The 20,382-nt window shown below is 40.0% G+C and overlaps 3 protein-coding genes across 3 annotated transcripts; 2 read left to right on the top strand and 1 right to left on the bottom strand.

Annotated features, from left to right (window-relative positions):
• Positions 1–108: 108 nt before the first annotated feature.
• LOC144181324 (aldo-keto reductase family 1 member D1-like) lies at positions 109–2,545 on the bottom strand. The gene is made up of 9 exons (XM_077709717.1): positions 2,249–2,545; positions 1,965–2,132; positions 1,771–1,887; positions 1,482–1,559; positions 1,223–1,345; positions 754–863; positions 489–654; positions 333–415; positions 109–257 (listed from the first exon to the last, which is right to left on the bottom strand). Exons 1-9 carry the CDS (start codon positions 2,342–2,344, stop codon positions 215–217), a joined length of 984 nt encoding a protein of 327 aa, XP_077565843.1. The 5' UTR covers positions 2,345–2,545; the 3' UTR covers positions 109–214.
• A 6-nt stretch (positions 2,546–2,551) lies between these two features.
• On the top strand, positions 2,552–11,474 carry trim24 (tripartite motif containing 24). The gene is made up of 19 exons (XM_077709715.1): positions 2,552–3,321; positions 3,937–4,055; positions 4,123–4,270; positions 4,359–4,491; positions 4,934–5,050; positions 5,120–5,234; positions 5,307–5,453; positions 5,557–5,671; positions 5,756–5,892; positions 7,206–7,478; positions 7,569–7,631; positions 7,704–7,818; positions 7,902–7,959; positions 8,343–8,469; positions 8,548–8,822; positions 9,689–9,800; positions 9,872–9,937; positions 10,013–10,174; positions 10,521–11,474. The coding sequence occupies exons 1-19, from the start codon at positions 3,033–3,035 to the stop codon at positions 11,091–11,093; spliced, it is 3,144 nt and encodes a 1,047-aa protein (XP_077565841.1). The 5' UTR covers positions 2,552–3,032; the 3' UTR covers positions 11,094–11,474.
• Positions 11,475–12,101: 627 nt separating this feature from the next.
• Positions 12,102–19,686, top strand: LOC144181278 (fibulin-1-like). The gene is made up of 17 exons (XM_077709665.1): positions 12,102–12,249; positions 12,315–12,435; positions 13,141–13,276; positions 13,346–13,499; positions 14,096–14,194; positions 14,292–14,381; positions 14,455–14,592; positions 14,662–14,799; positions 15,433–15,576; positions 15,652–15,774; positions 16,369–16,494; positions 16,572–16,691; positions 16,757–16,888; positions 16,953–17,076; positions 18,410–18,552; positions 18,693–18,827; positions 19,282–19,686. Exons 1-17 carry the CDS (start codon positions 12,204–12,206, stop codon positions 19,419–19,421), a joined length of 2,109 nt encoding a protein of 702 aa, XP_077565791.1. The 5' UTR covers positions 12,102–12,203; the 3' UTR covers positions 19,422–19,686.
• Positions 19,687–20,382: the final 696 nt, after the last annotated feature.

Here is a 20,382-nt window from a genome sequence, read left to right as displayed (position 1 = left end):
TTAACATGCTTACAGATTAAAACAAATCTGTTAAAAATGGAGTATATAAATTCTGTTACATTATTGGAATTCATAGTTTGGTTAATACATAAAACAAGAGCGTACACAATGATAAGGAATTAAAACCCTTTAAAATGTAAAATAGCTGATTGTATTTGATTTGCATAATACTCCAAATCATATATGACAAGAGCAGAAAATACTTTACTATTTTTTAGTAGTCATCGTGAAATGGATACTCGGGATGGTCAGCCCACCTGTAGAATAATAAAACATTAATAAATATCTTTTTTTTTTTCAAACAACCTGTCAACTAATACTGTATTACTCACATGAGAAGCTCCACAAAGCGAATATTTTGATTTAGACCATCAATGGCTTTCATATCCTCATCGGAAATGCAGAAATCAAAGATCTGCATGAACGGACATTGTAACTGGAGATTGGAATCGACATGAATCTAAAACTTATATAATGACCCAACCAACCTGAAAGTTCTCCCTTATACGATGTGGGCTGAAACTTTTTGGAATAACCACCACTCCCCTTTGAGCATTAAACCTGAGTGCAATCTGAGCTGTGGTCTTCTTGTATTTACAAGCCAGTGACACAAGAAGTTCATTTTCCAGTAATGGTGGGCAGGTTAAATTCACCCTGTGGAGAAATGACATTTCTACATCTACAAGACAGCCATTTTTTAAACAAAAAGGCATTTTCTTAGGATATGAATCAATCAGGATGTGTCTTCAATACCAGGATGCGTCTCTAGATGTGCCTAATGGGCTGTATCCCACAATGACAATGTCTTTCTGCCTGCAATACTCCCACAACTTTGGGTTAGTGTAAAATGGGTGACATTCAACCTGAAAAGAAATGCTAAGTCAGCTTTTTTTCCATATACATAAGTACAGTGGTACCTCGACATACGAGTACCCTGACATACAAGAATTTCGAGCAAATTATTATCTTGAGATACGAGACAAATTTCGAGATTCGAGAAAGCCAGGTGGCCAAGGCATGAGAGGCTGTTTATGATTTTAGTGCCCTGTCTTTTTTGCCGCATTTCTTATCTACGAGCACTGGGCGGAGCGTTGCATTTTTTTTCAGTGTTCAGAAAATTGACATACGAGCTCAGTCCCAGAACGAATTAAGCTCGTATCTCGAGGTACGACTGTATTTGTTTCAATAGTGGAAAAAAATCCACACAGTTCATTTTCTGCACCTGATTTGAAACTGGTTTGTGTTTCAGTCCAGGTTTGTTGAGGATCTCCTCCAGTTGCCGCTTGTTGAAGTTGGATACCCCGAGCGATTTCACCAGTCCTGCATCTTTGCAAGCTTCCAAAGCCTATTGGAGGGAAATAGTTTGGGTCATTTTTAAGTAAATCAAACACCAAAAAATGTGGGTGAGCAAATACCAGTCTTTTTCAGTCGCGTGCTTTTCTGCAATAATCAATACTACTCAAGTTATTAATTAACTTCACCTCCCAAGTTGCACAAAGGTCAGTCTCATGATATATCCATTTCCCATTCTCGTCTCTTGGATAGAAGTTTTCCCCTGGCTTTAAAAAAAATATATAAAAAATGAAAATAATAGTATGATGAATTTTCTCTTGTTTTGATTTCATTTTATATAAAAAAAAACAGCAGTGCGCCACTGAAGGATTTTTCTACCACCTGGATTTGCACATTTTTTCACAATAGAATAATGCCATAAGCCAAATGTGACTCTTGAGCCGCAGATTGCCTTTCCTATAATAAATGCAATTGTACCTTAAACGCCATGGGTAACTCAATGATGTATAAATCGACATATTCCAACTGTAATGTCTTCAAAGTTTTCTCCAGAGCAGGCCGGACCAGTTCTGGTGAATGGAATGTGTTCCAGAGCTGCACAAGAGTTCACAAAGTCGGACGTTAATATATTTATTCATGCAAGATGTACAAGTCCAATCCTTTTGGCAAACCTTTCCGCAGTAGAAGATCTCTTCTCTTTTTACAGTCCCGTCTGCTATTTTGTCTCTGATGGCTTGTCCCACTTCATGCTCGTTGTAATAAATCAAAGCTCCATCAATATGTCTGTATCCGGTCTCAATAGCGACTTTAACAGCATTATACGTAGTGTTTGGGGGGGTCTACGACATGAAAATCAGTTGATAGAGGTTTAAGTTGGAGGATTTTTCTTTTTTTTAATGTTTTGTTTTGGGGTTTCTTTATGATCGATCAGCATATGTGAAGCAACGGATCTTACCGTGCGCGGATCTGCGTAAGTCCCCAGTCCGATGACGGGAATGCTCGTCCCATCGCAAAGGGGGACAACGTGACTTTCGGTGGTCCAGTTCATCATCAGCAAAGTTTTAATAATTCATGAAATTTTCTCCTCCAGCAGCAACACGACGTCTGCGTGCACCGATGACCACATGCAGTCATGTGTCATTTGGTAATTCTGGCTGCACGCCCTCTGTGCGTAGAGAAAACCCCACCCACGCACAATAAGCGACCATTTCAAAATAACAATTGGATTGTCTGCGTCAGTCAAGCCGTTATCCCGTCATTTTTTAGGAGTGAATTTGCACATTAATTTGCATTTTAAATGAGACATTGTCTCTTTAAGACACCCCAGTGCATTATGGGCAATTGGTGCCTCTGTCGCGTAAAAAGAACCGATGGCCGCTTCTCCAAAAGACACATTTTATTCATTTTAACGTGAGTTATATCCCATTTTTAAACAAATAAGACGTCATATAAACACAGTTTTAAACGCAAACAATGCCAAATGGATCACATTTAACCAGATAAGACGACTTCATAGCAATGTTGCTAACCATGCTAGCCTACTAGTTCCAACGCATTTATTACGGTTCGCAACATTAATAGGCTTGTAACGGGTCAGATAATATGAAAATAGATGTAACGGAATAAATGATTGCGATGTCCCGTGAGTATAGCAAATATAAAAATACACTGTCCTTTTGTGCTTTAACTTAAACGAAACGTCATTCAGTTTACAAAAGAATCTATACACGCCGGGCGAAATGGATTCGACTAGCCAATCTATTGGGAACGACGACATTGTCATTATTGTGGAGAACGAGGCGGAAAGTTTACCACTTGGGGAAGAGAAACCGAAACCCCAAAACACCATCGGGCTCATGGATACATGTCCCATCTGTAAATTGAGCTTTCATAACCGAGAGCCCAAATTGCTGCCTTGTCTTCACTCGTTTTGCAAGAGATGTCTGCCTGCACCGTTCAGGGGAGTCGAACCCAGAAGGGAACAGTCCCTCAACCCACTCGGACAAGTGGACAAGAGCAACAACCAATGTGAGTGAAGCATCGTCCTATCCCATTTTTATGTAAGGGGAGAGCAGGGTTTGTTGACATATGGGTTTGGTTGTCATCACCAGGCCAAAAATGGATGTTTTCAACTCTCCAAAATCTGTCCACAATTGGTGTGTTAAAGAGGCGGCCCGGGGGCCAAATGTGGCCCCGCATAATTTTGTGTGGCCCGGGAAAGTAAATCATGAGTGCAGACTTTCTGTTTTAGGATCAAATTAAAATGAAAAGTATGGATGTATATTAAATTTCCTGATTTGACCCTTTTAAATCACTAATTGTAATTTTTAAATCATTTTTTCTGTGTTTTTAACTCAAAAATCATTTTAAAAAATCTAAAAATATATATATAAAAAACTGAAATAAACATTGTTTTAGATCTATAAAAAAAGAATATTCAGGGCTTTTAATCCAGTTCTTATAATCCATTTATAAAAAAAAAAAATCTAAATATTATATCTAAAGTAGTCTGGCCCACGTGAAATCAAGTTGACGTTAAAGCGGCCCGTGAACCAACCCTTGGTGTACAAAAATAAAAACAAAATTAAATTTAAAAAAGTTTGTTTGTTTTTCATGACACAACCATGTAATCCTTCCTTCCAGTGGGAACCATTCGCTGTCCAGTATGTCAAAACGAATGCTGGGAAATGGACATGTTGGACAATTTTTTTGTCAAGGACTCCGCAGAAGTCCCCAGCAGTACCATGGAAAAAAACAGCCAGGTTTGACGGTTTAAATGTCCATTTTCGCCCAAGCATCACTTTCTTATCTGAACCTGTGTTATGACAGGTATGTATGAGCTGTGACGACAACACGGAAGCAACGGGCTACTGTTTGGAATGTGTGGAATTCTTGTGCGTGACTTGTATCGAGGCGCATCAGAGGGTAAAATTCACCAGGGATCACACCATAAGGCAAAAGAAGGAAATGTCTCCAGGTGATTGACATGAGTCAACTATTGCGACAATCCTATGATGTGCTTTGAAATAAAAATTCAATTAATTTTTTTTCCTTCTCACGTGCAGAAGCAGTCGCTGTTTCCTCGCAGAAACCCGTATTTTGTGACATCCATAAGCAGGAGCCATTGAAGCTTTTTTGCGAGACCTGCGATCGCCTCACGTGCCGTGACTGTCAGTTACTCAAACACAAGGATCACAAGTACGGGCCAAGAATTGAAATTATGATGACAGTGGTACCTTGAGATAAGAGCTTAATTCGTTCCGGGACTGAGCTCGTATGTCGATTTTTTTTTTTTTTTTTTTTGTCACTCAAACCAACTTTTCCCATTGAAATGAACTAAAAACAAGTTAATTTGTTTCAACCCTCTGAAAAAACACCCAAAACAGGATATTGGATTGGAAAAATATTTTTATTTGTTGTAATTTGCCATCTATTCACATAAAAATTCAATAACTAGTGCTTTAATAGTACTAAAATGTATTTAATAATACTAAAATTAGACGTAGAGACTTTTGAATGCAACGCTCCGCCCAGTGCTCGCAGAGACATTACATAGAGGGTGTTGGGACTAGAGACATTAAGTCAAGGTACCACTGTACAGTGTTTCAACTCTTGAGCTGAGCATCTTCATTTTACACAGTTACCAGTTTTTGGAAGACGCATACAGGCACCACAGGCAGTATCTGGAGAACATGACTCAAAAGTTGCAAGAAAAGAGAAAGGCCATTGAAGAAATCTCTTGCTCTATAAGCAATGGGTAATTATTTCTGTTAAGTCTGTTATTGTTGGAGCGGGTCCACATTTTTTTTACTTATTCCTTCTTCAGACTGCAGCAAGTTGAAGAAAACAGAAGATCTGTCACAAATGAAATCAAGAAGTCCATCTGCAACTTGATTATGGAGATCAACCGGAAAGGAAAAGTTCTGGCTAACCAGCTTGAGGTTGGTTTCAATTGCCCACCAATGGGGGACATTTTGGATGGGTAGACCTAATACGGGTATATTTTTGCCTAGTCTCTGACCAAAGACCACGAGCTGGTTCTGAAAAAGCAGCAGGATGAGATCAACATGCTGCGCCGGCAACTTGACCATGTGATTAGTTTCACTTCATGGGCCACGGCCAACCATAGTGGAATGGCGCTGCTCTACTGCAAGAGGCTTGTAAGTGGATTGTCACATCCAATCTATAGAATTCCGTAAATTACCCCCCGAGGTGAGAGTGGGATTTGAACACAGCCTTGATCAATGCAAACTCTCCTTTCAGATTCTATTCCAAATTCACTATCTAATGGGTGCCAGATGCAATTCCACCATCATCCCCCAGAGTTCTGTTCGCTTTCAGTGCCGCTCTGGTTTCTGGGCTTCAAACGTTGATCTCGGTGAGTTGCGGTCGCAGATAAAATGGCCGCTTTGGCTATGTGGTGGTGTATTGTCAATTGTAAAATGGCTAACTTGGACTCTAGGTTCTCTTTTGGTGGAAAGAAGCCCAATGCAGCCGCCGGCGCCCACTCAAGCAGGAGGTCCACGAGGAGAGGTGCCGGCTGTAGGGCTTATGTCCGCTCAGCAGCGTCAAAGCACGCTAGCCCAACTGCAAATGCAGGTAGGGGGGAAAGTTTTACGCAAGCTTCACGCTCTCCCCAGCGCAGCACATAGTAGTAGTATTAGTGACAAAGTAGTTGTATTAATAGTAGTGACAAAGTAGCTGTATTAGTAGTAGTGACAAAGTAGTTGTATTAATAGTAGTGACAAAGTAGCTGTATTAGTAGTAGTGACAAAGTAGTTGTGTTAGTAGTAGCGACAAAGTAGTTGTATTAGTAGTAGCGTCAAAGTAATTGTATTAGTAGTAGTATTAGTAGTAGTGTCAAAGTAGTTATATTAGTAGTAGTATTAGTAGTAGTGTCAAAGTAGTTTTATTAGTAGTAGTATCAAAGTAGTTGTATTAGTAGTAGTATTAGTAGTAGTGTCAAAGTAGTTGTATTAGTAGTAGTGTCAAAGTAGTAGTACTAGTAGTAGTAGTAGTAGTAGTAGTATTAGTAGTAGTGTCAAAGTAGTAGTACTAGTAGTAGTAGTAGTAGTAGTATTAGTAGTAGTGTCAAAGTAGTTGTATTAGTAGTAGTTTCAAAGTAGTTGTATTAGTAGTAATATTAGTAGTAGTATTAGTAGTAGTATTAGTAGTAGTGTCAAAGTAGTAGTACTAGTAGTAGTAGTAGTAGTAGTAGTAGTGTCAAAGTAGTTGTATTAATAGTAGTTTCAAAGTAGTTGTATTAGTAGTAATATTAGTAGTAGTATTAGTAGTAGTATTAGTAGTAGTGTCAAAGTAGTTGTATTAGTAATAGTGTCAAAGTAGTAGTATTAGTAGTAGTATTGTAGTAGTAGTAGTATTAGTAGTAGTGTCAAAGTAGTTGTATTAGTAGTAGTGTCAAAGTAGTTGTATTAGTAGTAGTGTCAAAGTAGTTGTATTAGTAGTAGTGTCAAAGTAGTTGTATTAGTAGTAGTGTCAAAGTAGTTGTATTAGTAGTAGTGTCAAAGTAGTTGTATTAGTAGTAGTGTCAAAGTAGTTGTATTAGTAGTAGTGTCAAAGTAGTTGTATTAGTAGTAGTGTCAAAGTAGTTGTATTAGTAGTAGTGTCAAAGTAGTTGTATTAGTAGTAGTGTCAAAGTAGTTGTATTAGTAGTAGTTGTATTACTAGCAGTGACAGAGTAGTTGTATTACTAGCAGTGACAGAGTAGTTGTATCAGTAGCAGTGACACAGTAGTTGTATTAATAGCAGTGACACAGTAGTTGTATTAGTAGCTGTATATCTGACATATTTACTTCTATATATTCATGAACATGTACATGAATATGTGCTGTACCTTATTCATAAATAAATCAAACTCCAACATGAAACGTGCACCCATTCCTCTATCTCAGGTTGAAAAAATGTCCCAGCTGACCCAGAGGCAAGGCGCATCCAACCACTGGTCCTGGTACCAGAATGCACGGCTCAGCGGTCCGCACGGCGGTCCACACGGAGCTCCGCACGGCGCTCCGCCGCCGACCCGACCCGTTCAAGGAGGCTCCTCCCCTTCCCAGAGCATGAGCGGCATAACGCAGATGGGACGCAGATACGGGGGTCCACACGCCACCACCAGGAGTCCCAACTCGTCGTCTTTGCTGCAGAACGCCGTCTTCCCGTCTCCCCAGGTAGGTTTGAAGACTGGCAGCACTCCAGGTTTATAAAGCAGTGGGAGAAACCCTGCTGCCGCTCCAAAACATGCTGTATTTTGCTAACAGGGCACGTTCCGCTATCCGCATCCTGTGCCTCCTGGAGGGGGTGCACAAGTACCACATAACCAGGTTGGTTGAATAACCCCAATGTGTTCTGTATCCTAAACATGGTGGATTAATGCTCTCCCTTTTTTCCCACAGCGGAACATGGCAGAACTTTCCTACCTGAAGAGGACTGAACCCGGCGGTCCACCTACCACTCTCAACATCGCCCTCACCAGGCCCAACTTTACCTCGCCGACTCTTGACAAGCTTGGTAAATGATGTGAATAGAATGCCCTGTTTCTGTCACACTATATCTAACACTGATGTGGATTATTTTCCTTCTATTTCATTAAGTTCAAGGAAGGAACAATTCGCCAACAGCTAAGCCGTCATCTACAGAACGAAGCGTAGGGTAAGAAATGAAAAGTCATGCTGAACCTTTATTTTTGACCTTTTCTGAGTCATTTGTAATGACAAAAAAAATCCTATTCATAGGGACATTGTTTTTTTTCCTGCTGACTGTTCAACTTCCGCCAGTCACTTCTTGTTGATTTGAGGTCGCATCCTGTTCATTTTAGGGCATGTTCAGGTCACTTTCTGTTCCAGTTAAAGGCAAACTCATTAGTTGACCAATGATTAGATTAGCACTGATTTCTACAAGCTAAAAACAGCAGGCTGTGTATATTTTTTAATGATAATTTCAAATAACAAACTAAAAGCATGGGAGGAGATTGTTGACCATGTCATCCTCCAAAATTCCATTTATTTTTGTTTTCCACAATCATGGCAATGAAGGACGGTATCCTGGAAGCCCAATTCCGAAAGCCCGTGCGGTCCCGCAGCCAAACGACGGAAAAGGTCGTCCCCCGGACCCGTCATCGTCATCAAGGACGAACCGGAGGATGAAGAGGAAGTCCGTTTCGTAAGGGCAAAGATGTCTTGGAATATTTGGCTATTTTATTTCTACTTTTCCTTCACCACTCTTTTCATTTTCTCATAGGTGCAGTCCAGTCTTCCCGACAGCAGCACCGGGGCCTGTCCCACGCTCCAGCTCAAGATCGGGACCCCTTACTCCACCCAGCTGCCGACGGAGCCCCGCCCTCAGCCGGGAGCTCAACCCAGTTCCGGCGAGAGCGCCGTGGCGGCGGCGGCGGACGATCCCAACGAGGACTGGTGCGCTGTGTGCCAGAATGGAGGAGAGCTGCTGTGCTGCGACAAGTGTCCCAAAGTTTTCCATCTCTCTTGCCATATACCTGTACTCAATGAGTCACCTAGGTACGAAAACTATCAGAATCCAGAAATAAGTACAGTATTTTCCTCAATTTTCACAAAAGCCGGCAGCGTGCCTTCTAAACCGATAGGCCTTTATATATGGATCAATATTTCATAATCATGCTACTACTACCACCACCACTACTACTACTACCACCACTACTACTACCACCACTACTACTACTACTAGCACTATTACTACTGACACCACTACTACTACTACTAGCACTGTTACTACTACCATCATTACTACTACTAGCACTATTACTACTACCATCACTATTAATACTAGAACTATTACTACTAACACTACTACTACTAGCACTATTAGTACTACCACCACTACTACTATTAGAACTATTACTACTACCACTACTACTATTACCACTACTACTATTACCACTACTACTATTACCACTACTACTATTACCACTACTACTATTACCACTACTACTATTACCACTACTACTGTTACCACTACTACTATTACCACTACTACTATTACTAGCACTATTACTACTACCACCACTACTACTACTAGAACTATTACTACTAACACTACTACTATTACTACCACTATTACTACTACCACCACCACTACTACTACTACTACTAGAACTATTACTACTACTACTCTTACCGCCACTGCTACTATTACCACCACTACTACTACTATTAACACTACTGTTATTACCACCGCTACTACTACTATTACCACCATTACCACTACTACTATTACCACCACCACTACTACTATTACCACCACTACTACTATTACCACCAATACTATTACTACCACCACTACATGGAGCACGAACCAAACAGAGTTTGAATCCCCCGATTTAATCCTCATGTCTCTTTTCTCACAGCGGCGAGTGGTTCTGCTCCTTCTGTCGAGACCTGGTCTCACCGGAAATGCTGTACGAGTGCAACTACAATGACACGCAGGGTCCCGAAAGACTGCCGGCTGTCGACCAAAGGGTGCGCAATTATTCTTCATTTGGGTTCCTTTCTACCAGGCCTCTCATTGTTTGGACGGACTCCTTTTGCAGACGTGTGAGCGGCTGCTTCTACTTCTCTTCTGTAGCGACTTCAGCTCCCACTTCCAACACACGTCGGTAAGATTTTGGAAACGGAGGGAATGAAATCCGTGCTTCTTGGAATTTGGCTTTTAATTGCCTCTATTTGGGCAGGAGTCCAAAAGATATAAAGAGGTGATCGGGAATCCCATGGATTTGTCTTTGATCAAGAAGAAGCTGGGGTGGAAGGCGCAAGACGGGGACCGTTACCGCACCCCAGAAGAGTTTGTCGCAGACGTCAGGCTCATATTCATGAACTGTGCCAAGTACTATAAGGTAAAATGATGTAGTAACGTGCTTAACTCAGAAAAAGTGTTCATGTCAGAGAACCAGGAATTGCTAGTGTAAAAAACAAATATACAGTATAAAGTATTTTTAAGCAACATACCTATGGATTATTTTTATTTATATATTACTACTACCACTACTACTATTACCACCACTCCTACTATTAACACTACTGCTACTACTGCTACTATATGGGAGATAATGCAACATGCTCTTTTGATTGTGATTTTCTTTAATATTGTACTATATCTGTATTTTTTGCAATATACCTGAGGATGATTTTGTTGTTTTTTGTCTAGTTTGGCTCCCAGTTCTTATTATTTGTTGCTTTCAGTCCAGCACAGGAGTGGGCGGCGCCGGCTTGTACTTGGAGGACTACTTTGAGGAGAAGCTCAAGTTGCTGTACCCCGACAAGACCTTCCCGGGAGGAAGGGAGGAAGGCATGATCCCACCGCTGGAGGACGAGATCGACGACGAAGAGGAGCGCCAGGAAAAAGCGGCCAGTCCGCTTGAGAACGCTAGCCCACCCGAGAACGCCAACCCACCCGAGAACGCCAACCCACCCGAGAACGCCACCCCACCCGAGAACGAGCCCGCGGAAGAGAACCTAAAATCGAAAGATCAATCCACAGACACGAACCCCTCACAAACCCAGACAGAAGTTACGGCCCAAGAGAAGAAAGAGCCACTTTCCCAGGAAAATGTCGAACCAGAGGGCGAAGAAATTCAAGCTTCCCAACCTGTGGTTGAGGAACCAATGGGCTCTCCGAAAGAATTCAACGCTGCACTTGCTAGCGAACCTGACCAGACTTCCGATGTAGGAGAAAAGCAGGAAAGCGCCCCAGAAAATGTCGCAACCGAAGAGAAAGCCGAAGGCGAGATGCTCAGTCCTGATACGGAAACATAGGAAGCACCAAGGCAGGCAGTCTTCCATATTTTGCAATAGGAAATGTATAGCAAGGCTTGACTGAACAAGCATCGTCAATGGTATTTTCCACAAGGCGGATGGACATTTTTTTCAATTGATTTGATTCATTTAACTGGTCATCATGACTGATTTCCTTCACCCCAAATGCAAAAAGCTAGCTGTTGAAAGTATATACAGTGGTACCTCGAGATACGAGCTTAATTAATTCAAGGAATGAGCTCTTATGTCGATTTTCTTGTAACTCAAACCAATGTTTGTCATAGAAATGAACTGAAAATATTTTAATTCATCACGACTGTATATCCTGTCCCGATAAATGTTTGTCCATTTAAACATCCCTTTTTTAAAAGAAAACAAACAGTGCTGTCTTATCTGTTTTATCTTCGACATTAGCTCATCCAAAAAGGGAGAAAAACTTTCGAGCAATAACCTTGTTTTTTTTCTTTTTTTTTTATTCCCTCGTCCTTAATCTCCGCAGATAAACATTTATCAGTGGTAGACAATTCTTCGAATAGAACGTAACTCACCCGTTCAGTGGCCTCGTACTTGTTATGCGGGAACAAATTTTCGAACATAGCACATTGTACGACTTGAAAACTGAGATATGTGGACTAGTTTTAAGCCATCAAATGATATAACTTTAGATTTAAGGAATTTAACACTGAATGTATTGACATTTAGATCAAAATAAGTAGATAAATAAGTCAAATCTAGCATTTTATCAAGTAGAGGGGTCTCAAATTAATGTGGCTTGTGTGTATTTTGCCCTGGACGAAAAAATATATATAAAAAAAATCAATAAATACAAATTTAGCAAATAGAAACAAAGGCCAATCTTACATTTTGATGATGTTAACCAACACATTAGCCAAAGTAAATACTTTTCTTTACTTGATACCTTTTTGCTTGTACGTATCCCAATTTTTCTTCTTCCCTCCCAAATGACAATTCCCCTTTTTTTCTAAAGTCATAACTACGTCGATGTCTTTCCAAGCCTCTTCCCACCACCCTCTCACACACTCCCACATTTCCAAGGTAAACGGCGTTCTTCCCAGCCTATCTCTGTAAACTCAGCCCGACGCACTGGCCATGTGGACTTTACTCCTCCTTTTGTGTGGGTTTTCCCGTGGCTACGGTAAGAACATTTTGATTGCTATGTTTTTTATGTTTTGCAGCCAAACTAATTTGTTTTTTTTACAGCCATGTTAGGGTCCACGCACCCGCACACAATCCACGGATGTTGCTTGGACGGTAAGGAGAATGCTCAGAGCATATTCAACTGCACCGACCTGCCGTATATTTCTCACTCTCACACATGCAGGTAAGGGACTTTTTATTCTATTTTTTTTCTTTCATACAAATGTGCTTTTTTGTCCAACGAGCCTCTTTTTCGGACTAATGTATTTTGCTGTTTAATATACCCTCCCATTTAATATACCTGGGTATATTAAACGACAGGGGCATACTAAATGGCATAGTATAGTATATAGAGTATAGATGTATATTAAATTTCCTGATTTTCCCCCTTTTCAATCAATAATTGTAACTTTTTAATCATTTTTTTTCAGTTTTTCGTTCAAAAATCATTTTGTAAAATCTAAAAATATATATATTAAAAAAGCTAGAATAAACATTGTTTTAGGTCTATAAAAAACTGAATATTCAGGGATTTTTATTCCAGTTCTTTTAATCCATTTATATGAAAAAAAATCTAAATATTATATCTAAAATGGTCCGCGTAAAATCAAGTTGACGTTAAAGCGGGCCTCGAACCAACTCTTTATGCCCGGGTATATTAAACGGAAGGGGTATATTAAACGGCAGGGGTATATTAAATGGCGCTCAAACGGGTGGCTCAAAAAAAACAAAAATCATTTCATATACTTGGGTATATTATATATATATGGGAAAGAATGTATAAGTTACATTTTCTTAGGTGGGTTGTGATAGTGATCCCAATAAAAGGGAGAATGAGCTAAATATAACATGAACATAATATGATCTATTGTTGATGTTTGTGGCACAGATTGGCCCAGGAACAATGCTGCACGGCGCACATGGAGGATTTACTCTGCAACTACGGCACCACCACGGCTTACATGCAGGGGGCTTGCGAACGTTACTTCTTTCCCGGGCAACCTTGGGAAAATCGGATCGCCAAGGTAACGTCTCGCTATCATGTCTACCTCTTGTTGTTTTTAAATCCCAATTCCGCTATTGGCTGCCTTCAGAGGTGCTGCGACTGCTGCATGTTGGGCATGGCGTCAGCGGAACAAGAGCGGACTTGCGACATGTCTAACGTGGAGTTGGGCAAAGTGTGCGAGCACGTGGCGAAAACCTGCTGTGCCCAAAACTACACAACAGCAGAAAATTCCTCTGGAGAAAGTGAGACGTTCTTACGTTCAGTACAGTGGTACCTCAACATACGAGTGGCCCAGATATACAAGAAATTTGAGATATGAGTAAAATTTCAGGCAAATACTTATCTTGAGATACGAGACAAATTTTCATTGTCTCTCTCTCCACAACTCCATCGTGTAATGTGTCTACGAGCACTGGGCGGGGCTTTGCATTTTTTTCAGTGTTTTTTTCACGTTAGTCAGTGCAAATGGCAGAGCTTGTTCGCTAATATGAGAAGAGTATATACTACTTGTCATTGGCAAGTGGTCATGCATTATCCTATTGTGAGGACTTTTGTATACATCATTTTGGGAAGATTTTGAAGGGAATACAAACTCGAAACAACCCTTGATATTGTCTGAAAGTCAGTGTGGAGGCGGGGCAAAAAAGAGCCAATCCGGGAGAAAAAAGGTATCAAAATTTAAAACAAAATGAGAAGTAAGTTTAGTGTAAGGTTCGATTAAACTTATTATTTTTGAGTGTCTGCATTGTAATCAGAGTTCATTTAAATTAGTTTGTTATGTTACGAGCGCGTTGCCGTGCAAAAACTCTTTTTTGTTGTTGGCCTTTTTCATTTCCAGTGAATGTTACCAGAATCTTTACAGTGACTGGGACGTTGGTGCCACCATTGGATTCAAATGTTACCCTCATTCTTCCTGTGGCGGCATACAACTGTTCAGGTTTGACCAAAATTACCATCTCTTTTGTTGATATCAAAATGACAACAACAACAACAACAACAACAAACTGTACTTGAACATACACTTTTTTTTCCAGTCAGGAATTGCTCTCAGCTTTGTTTTGAAGGCGGCATCTGCGGTTGTTTTGTCGGTTATCGACAAGGAAGTGACGGAATCACCTGTGAAGGTGAGTCTTTGTTAATTGAGGGACTACTTTTTATTCTTATCTATTTTTCTAATGATTGTTAATTGATCGTTAGATGTTGACGAGTGCATGCTAGGCGCCCACAACTGTGTCGCCGGCCAAACGTGCATCAACACGGAAGGCTCGTTTCACTGTCAACGGCAAATCACCTGCGGCGCCGGCTACCAACAGACGGATAGTAATCAATGCCGAGGTAATGCGGTCAGGAAATATCACGGATGGCTGTTATAACCTTGCATTTTTATTCCTTTTGCCATTTTAGATATTGACGAATGCGCTTTGAATCTCCACAACTGCGAGCCAACTTTCACGTGCATCAATTCTGAAGGTTCCTTCCGCTGTTACCCGAAGGAAATATGTTCCCAAGGCTTCATCCCGGATGCTTTCGCCAACTGTATCGGTAAGTACTTTTTTGTGAATTTCCTAAAAAGTAATACAGTATTACCTCGACATACGAGTGGCCCAAGATAATAGCAATTCGAGATACAAGTCAAATTTCGGACAAATTTTGATATACAAGTAGACCGAGGATGCCAGATGCTGCTCATAAGAACATCATGTTCAAAATTAGAATTAAGTTTAATGTTATGTTCGATTCAACTTAATTTTGATTGTTTCTACATCGTAATCCAAGTTCATTTCAATTCTGTTTATGTTATGTTACGAGCGTGTTGCCGTGCAAAAAGTCTCCCCCCATCTCTCTACCCTCCGCGAAATCTGTCTTATTTTAGTCCTATTAAACACATTTTAGTATACCATTAAACCACTAGTTATTTATTACATTGTTAATAGATGGCGAATTAGAACAAATCAAACATTTTTTCCAATCCAATATCCTATTTTTGGTGTTTTTTCAGAGGGTTGGAACTAATTAATTAGTTTTTAGTTCATTTCAATGGGAAACATTTGTTTGAGTTACGAGAAAATTGACATACAAGCTCAATCCTGGAACGAATTAAGCTCATATCTCGAGGTAACACTATACTACTAAAAGGGCCATGTGATAACCACATGTTTTTTCCCTGTTGTTTAGATGTCGACGAGTGCGTCGGCAACTCGGGTCTTTGTCAACACGGCCAAACGTGCACCAACACCATTGGCTCGTATACTTGTCGGAGAGACACGCTCACCTGTGGACGAGGCTACCACTTGAACGCAGAGGGAACGCTCTGCAAAGGTTTTTTATTTTCTTGGTTTGGTAATCAAAAATGGACAATAAAAATGGCTTTTCCATGTTGTTTCTCCTTTTTAGATATTGACGAGTGCCAAGTGCAGAAACCGTGTCGAGGCCACGCCTGCATCAACATGTTGGGCACGTATCGCTGTAAATGCAATAATGGATTTTTGTTCAATAGCATCACCAAGCTCTGTGAAGGTAAGGTTAATATTTTGAATTTGGAATGCGTACATGTATACAAGTACTTCGCATAGTTCACGAGCTTAAGTTCAGATGCCGTAAATTCTTTAAAGCATTTTAAGGACAGCTACAAAGATTCAATGGTGTGTTCGGATTCAATGGGAAACCACAATAGCACCTTAATTTTTCAACATTTCTAAATCTATTCACTTTAAAATATACTTACCCTTGATTTTTAAACATGGAGCTGATATTCATGCAACAAGACCAACCACCCTCCTTCGAAATCGGTATAATTTTAGTACTATTAAACACATTTTAGTAATATCAAACCACTAGTTATGTGTTACTTTGTTAATAGATGGAGAATTAGAACAAATCAAACTTCTTTTCCAATCCAATATCCTGTTTTTGTTGTTTTTTCAGAGGGTTGGAACAAATTAATTAGTTTTTAGTTCATTTCAATGGAAAACATTAGTTTGAATTACCATAAAATCAACATACGAGCTCAGTTTCGGAACAAATTAAGCTCTTATCTCGAGGTACCACTGTATTTCATCATAATTCCCCACTTTTTGGTATCATAAATATTCCTAATGTTCCACTTTTTAGATATCAACGAGTGCATCCACTATCCCCAGACATTATGTGTCCACCAGTGTGTCAACATAGAAGGGTCTTACCTTTGCAGTTGCTCCTCTGGGTTCCTTCTCTCTGAAGATGGCAAGAATTGCGAAGGTACTAAATTCCAAAAAAACGCCAGAAGAATTTGAATTTTCTAACCTACTACTACTTTTGCCACCTTCCCATGGCAGATGTCGACGAATGTGAGGCTAAACCATGTAGCCAGGAATGCACCAATGTCTACGGCTCCTACAAGTGCTCCTGTCACTACGGCTACAAGTTAAGCAGTCTCGACGGGGTAACATGCGAAGGTACGGTAAGCTTTGTATTTACGGTAAATTGTCTACTACTTCACATGTACTTCGTTTCATGTCAGATATCGACGAGTGTGCCTTGCCCACTGGCGTACAAATATGTCCGTATCGCTGTTCCAACGTACCAGGGAGTTTCTACTGCACGTGTCCACCCGAGGGTTACGCTATGGCGTCCGATGGTCGCAGCTGTAAAGGTGAGGACTCAAGATGGAAGTGGAAATGGGAATTTGTTTAAGCGATAAAGAGTTTTCTGTTCAGATATTGACGAATGCGCCTCTGGGAACTACTCTTGTGAGGAGTCAGAGTTATGCTTCAATATCCTTGGAGGGTATCGTTGTTTGGATCTGGAGTGTCCGCCCTTCTACCGGAAAGCGGCACAGGGGTGAGTGTTTACTTTGTTCACAGGTGAGACGATTGTGGGTTTGAATCCGAGTGGTCCTTTTATCTGGGTTATCTTAAACCCTGAGTTGTGTTCATTTTTAGTGTCAAAATGGCTAAAAATGATAAAATATTATATTTCTTATTTAGGTTTCAATTCATACTTATAATTCGTATTGCGATTTGTCACATGATAACATCCGAGTCCCGGCTACTGTTTTTCCAGAAGGTTTAGAACAAATTAATTTGGTTTTAGTTCATTTCAATGGGAAACGTTTGTTTGAGTGACAAAAAAATCGACATAAAAGCTCAGTCCCGGAACGAATTTAGCTCGTATCTCGAGGTACCACTGTAAATGTCAAAATGTCAAATATTCTAGGCAGTCATACACTTTCTGCTGGATTCTTACATTCCATAATGTCATTGATTTCAACTATGCAGAGGCCAACTGTTACAAAAATGACTTTTTGCACCATTTCATGAGTTATAAGTCTTTATGATTGCTTTTTCTAAGATTATATCATTTAATTCATATGTTAAAACTTGTCACAATGGGACTTAAAGTGACACAGCACAGTTCTGTTTGTCAAAAATTGGAAAAGCCCCTTTTCGTAAAACTCTTGTAGTATACTTTTCAACTCGCTAGAGGGCACTATTGAAAAGCTCCATGACCTTTTTCCAGCCCATCTGTGTGCCCCTCACTGTCCTTATTTTCAAGTGTTTGCAATTCAACTGACAATAAAACGACACTTTCCATTTATAAACGGAAAATAAGCTCGCCACGTATATGTTTTTTGAGCACTTGGGGACGGCCCTGGCCAAGCATCACCATGGCAACCCAATTAGCGGTGCAACCACTCATGATGGATAGTCCATGTCAGGTGATTAACACTTCATTTGCTGTAAACGATACCGAAACGCCAGTAGCCACTAAGTAAACGCAAGCGGACATTTTTATTAAATTTTCCAGTGTTCCACTGATTAAAAAAAAAAAAAAAATGATTGAACATAACTGCGGTAATGGTCAATTTGGGGATTTTTAGAGTGCCTTCATACCACATAAATCACAATAATTATAGTTTAGGATTCTTTTTTTTTTGCATTGTTTAGATGTGTATTTTTTTTTGTCAAAATGTTGACCCCTGTACACGTGATTGGTTGAGATGTCGTTTTTTGGGGGGGCATTCCGATCCCACCGCACAGTTTTGGCCAGTTGGACTCACCTGCTAGTTGGATCTGGTCTTTTTTGTGGTTTTATTTTGAAAGCCCAGTGCAAATATTTTATGATGCAGACTTTATCATGTGTTTACTGTTGGTTTTTGTGTCTTCAAATCTAGATCTGTGGACAAGAACTCAGTCCAAATGCGATGCCATAAAGCCTGCCATCCCAACAACGTGGCCTGCCTGAGAGACACCATCCAAATTGTTAATTACATCGTTGTTTCTCAGCCAAATTACAGGCACCTCGGTCAACCCCAAGGTGAGATGGACCCTGGGGAGAACGGGGTCTGGTTCTCATACTATTAATTCCGGTTATTTTTTCTCTAGTGAGTTTTTCCATTAAGAATTTGATTTAAGTGGCATACGTTTACATGGCGTGTTTTTTTGTCTATTTTGCAGAGATTGTGAAACTGCAGACGGCAATGCCAGCTCAACCCTTCAACAGCAATATTGACGTTAATTTTGAAATTCTGAAAACGGACGACAGTGGCTCATTCCAAGTGATTAAGAGCCATTACCATGGTTACGTCGTTGGTAAGTCTTCTACTTCTACTTTGTAAATACAGTGGTACCTTGACATACGAGTGGCCCGACATATTCGAGATATGAGTAAAATTTTTGGGCAAATATTTCTCTTGAGATACAAGACAAATTAAAAAAATAAAAATGTTTTTCTAATCCAATATCAAATATTTTGGGTATTCTTTTTCAGAGGGTTGGAACAAATTAATTTGTTATTTAGTTCATTTCAATGGAAAACTGTTTGTTTGAATTACAGAAAATTGACATACGAGCTAAGTTTTGGAACAAATTAAGCTCGTATCTCGAGGTACTACTGTATTTCATTATAATTCTCAACCCTTTTTGGTATCATCAGTATACCTCAATGTTCCACTACGAGAAAATCGACATACGAGCTCAGTCCCGGAACGAATTAAGCTCGTATCTCAAGGTACCACTGTATGCTGAACCAAATGATTTTCCCCAGGTGTGGTGAACCAGGTGATGCCATTGGTTGGGCCGCGAGCTATCGAGCTGCAAGTGCTGTTGAACTACGTGAGGTCAGGATCGGTATCGCACCGCAACATCGCCGTCATCTACATTGTCATCTCCGAATTCTGGTTCTGAGTTGTACTACATATTAAAGATGACTGTTACTAAATTGTTGTGGATAGAAATCTTGATGTCCAGCCACTTTACATTACTTACTTGCATTCTAATGACGCAAAAGTGCTTCTTCTGGGAATTTTAATACCTCCAAAATTAGCCACATCACTCATGACTTTGCATATTGTTTTTTTTTATGTACATAAGACATTTTTCTCAGTTCAACTGATGTCAATGATGACTTTGACACTGCTTTTTCTAATAAAACCTTGCATTTGTGTTGTAATTGTGTCTTTTAAAGATGAATTGTCATTCAAGTGGTCATTTTTTTTGGGTTAAAGCAATCCCCCACATCCTGCCTTGCAGAAAAAAAATCAAATCTAAGAGATTTTCCTAAAGTCGTCCAAGTCCCACAGAATGTCCTGTTTTCCCTGTAACTTTACACGGTCGTCTTCCTCAACAAACTTCCAGTTTTGGGAGGATATTTCCAGTTATTACCGCTCGTAGGGGATGAATAATCAGATATACAATACTGGAAATGTTTAGTTCTGTAAATAACTCGTGTTAAAGATGAAAAATGGCTTGAGGGGGAATACTCGGCCTCGTATATAATCAACTGATCTGACTTTGACCACCACCGTCGTGTTCCTCGTGGCCAACCAAAACACGGGGGGCAACCGTGGAGGAAAATCCTGTGATCTAAACTTTACCACAATGCATGGAAATCCCAGATGCTCGTCTTTAATAAATGAAAATCTGGACTGCAGATTTAAAACATTACATTGGGTGAATGGATCTCAGATGTGTGGGACTTGTGTGAATTATTAAAGGAGAGTGGTTGTCATTATAACTTTATTACGTTGAATTCAATGTTTTGCGGAAGCCAAGTGAAATGAGTAAAAAATACATCTGCCTGATTCAATTTATTTTTCAACGTTTGAGTGGAATGGGCTCAAAACAAAAGCACGTGTTTTGACTCCGC

Source organism: Stigmatopora nigra, chromosome 23 (assembly GCF_051989575.1).
Source record: "Stigmatopora nigra isolate UIUO_SnigA chromosome 23, RoL_Snig_1.1, whole genome shotgun sequence".
NCBI lineage: Eukaryota > Metazoa > Chordata > Actinopteri > Syngnathiformes > Syngnathidae > Stigmatopora > Stigmatopora nigra.
This window is presented reverse-complemented; position numbering and strand designations above follow the sequence as displayed.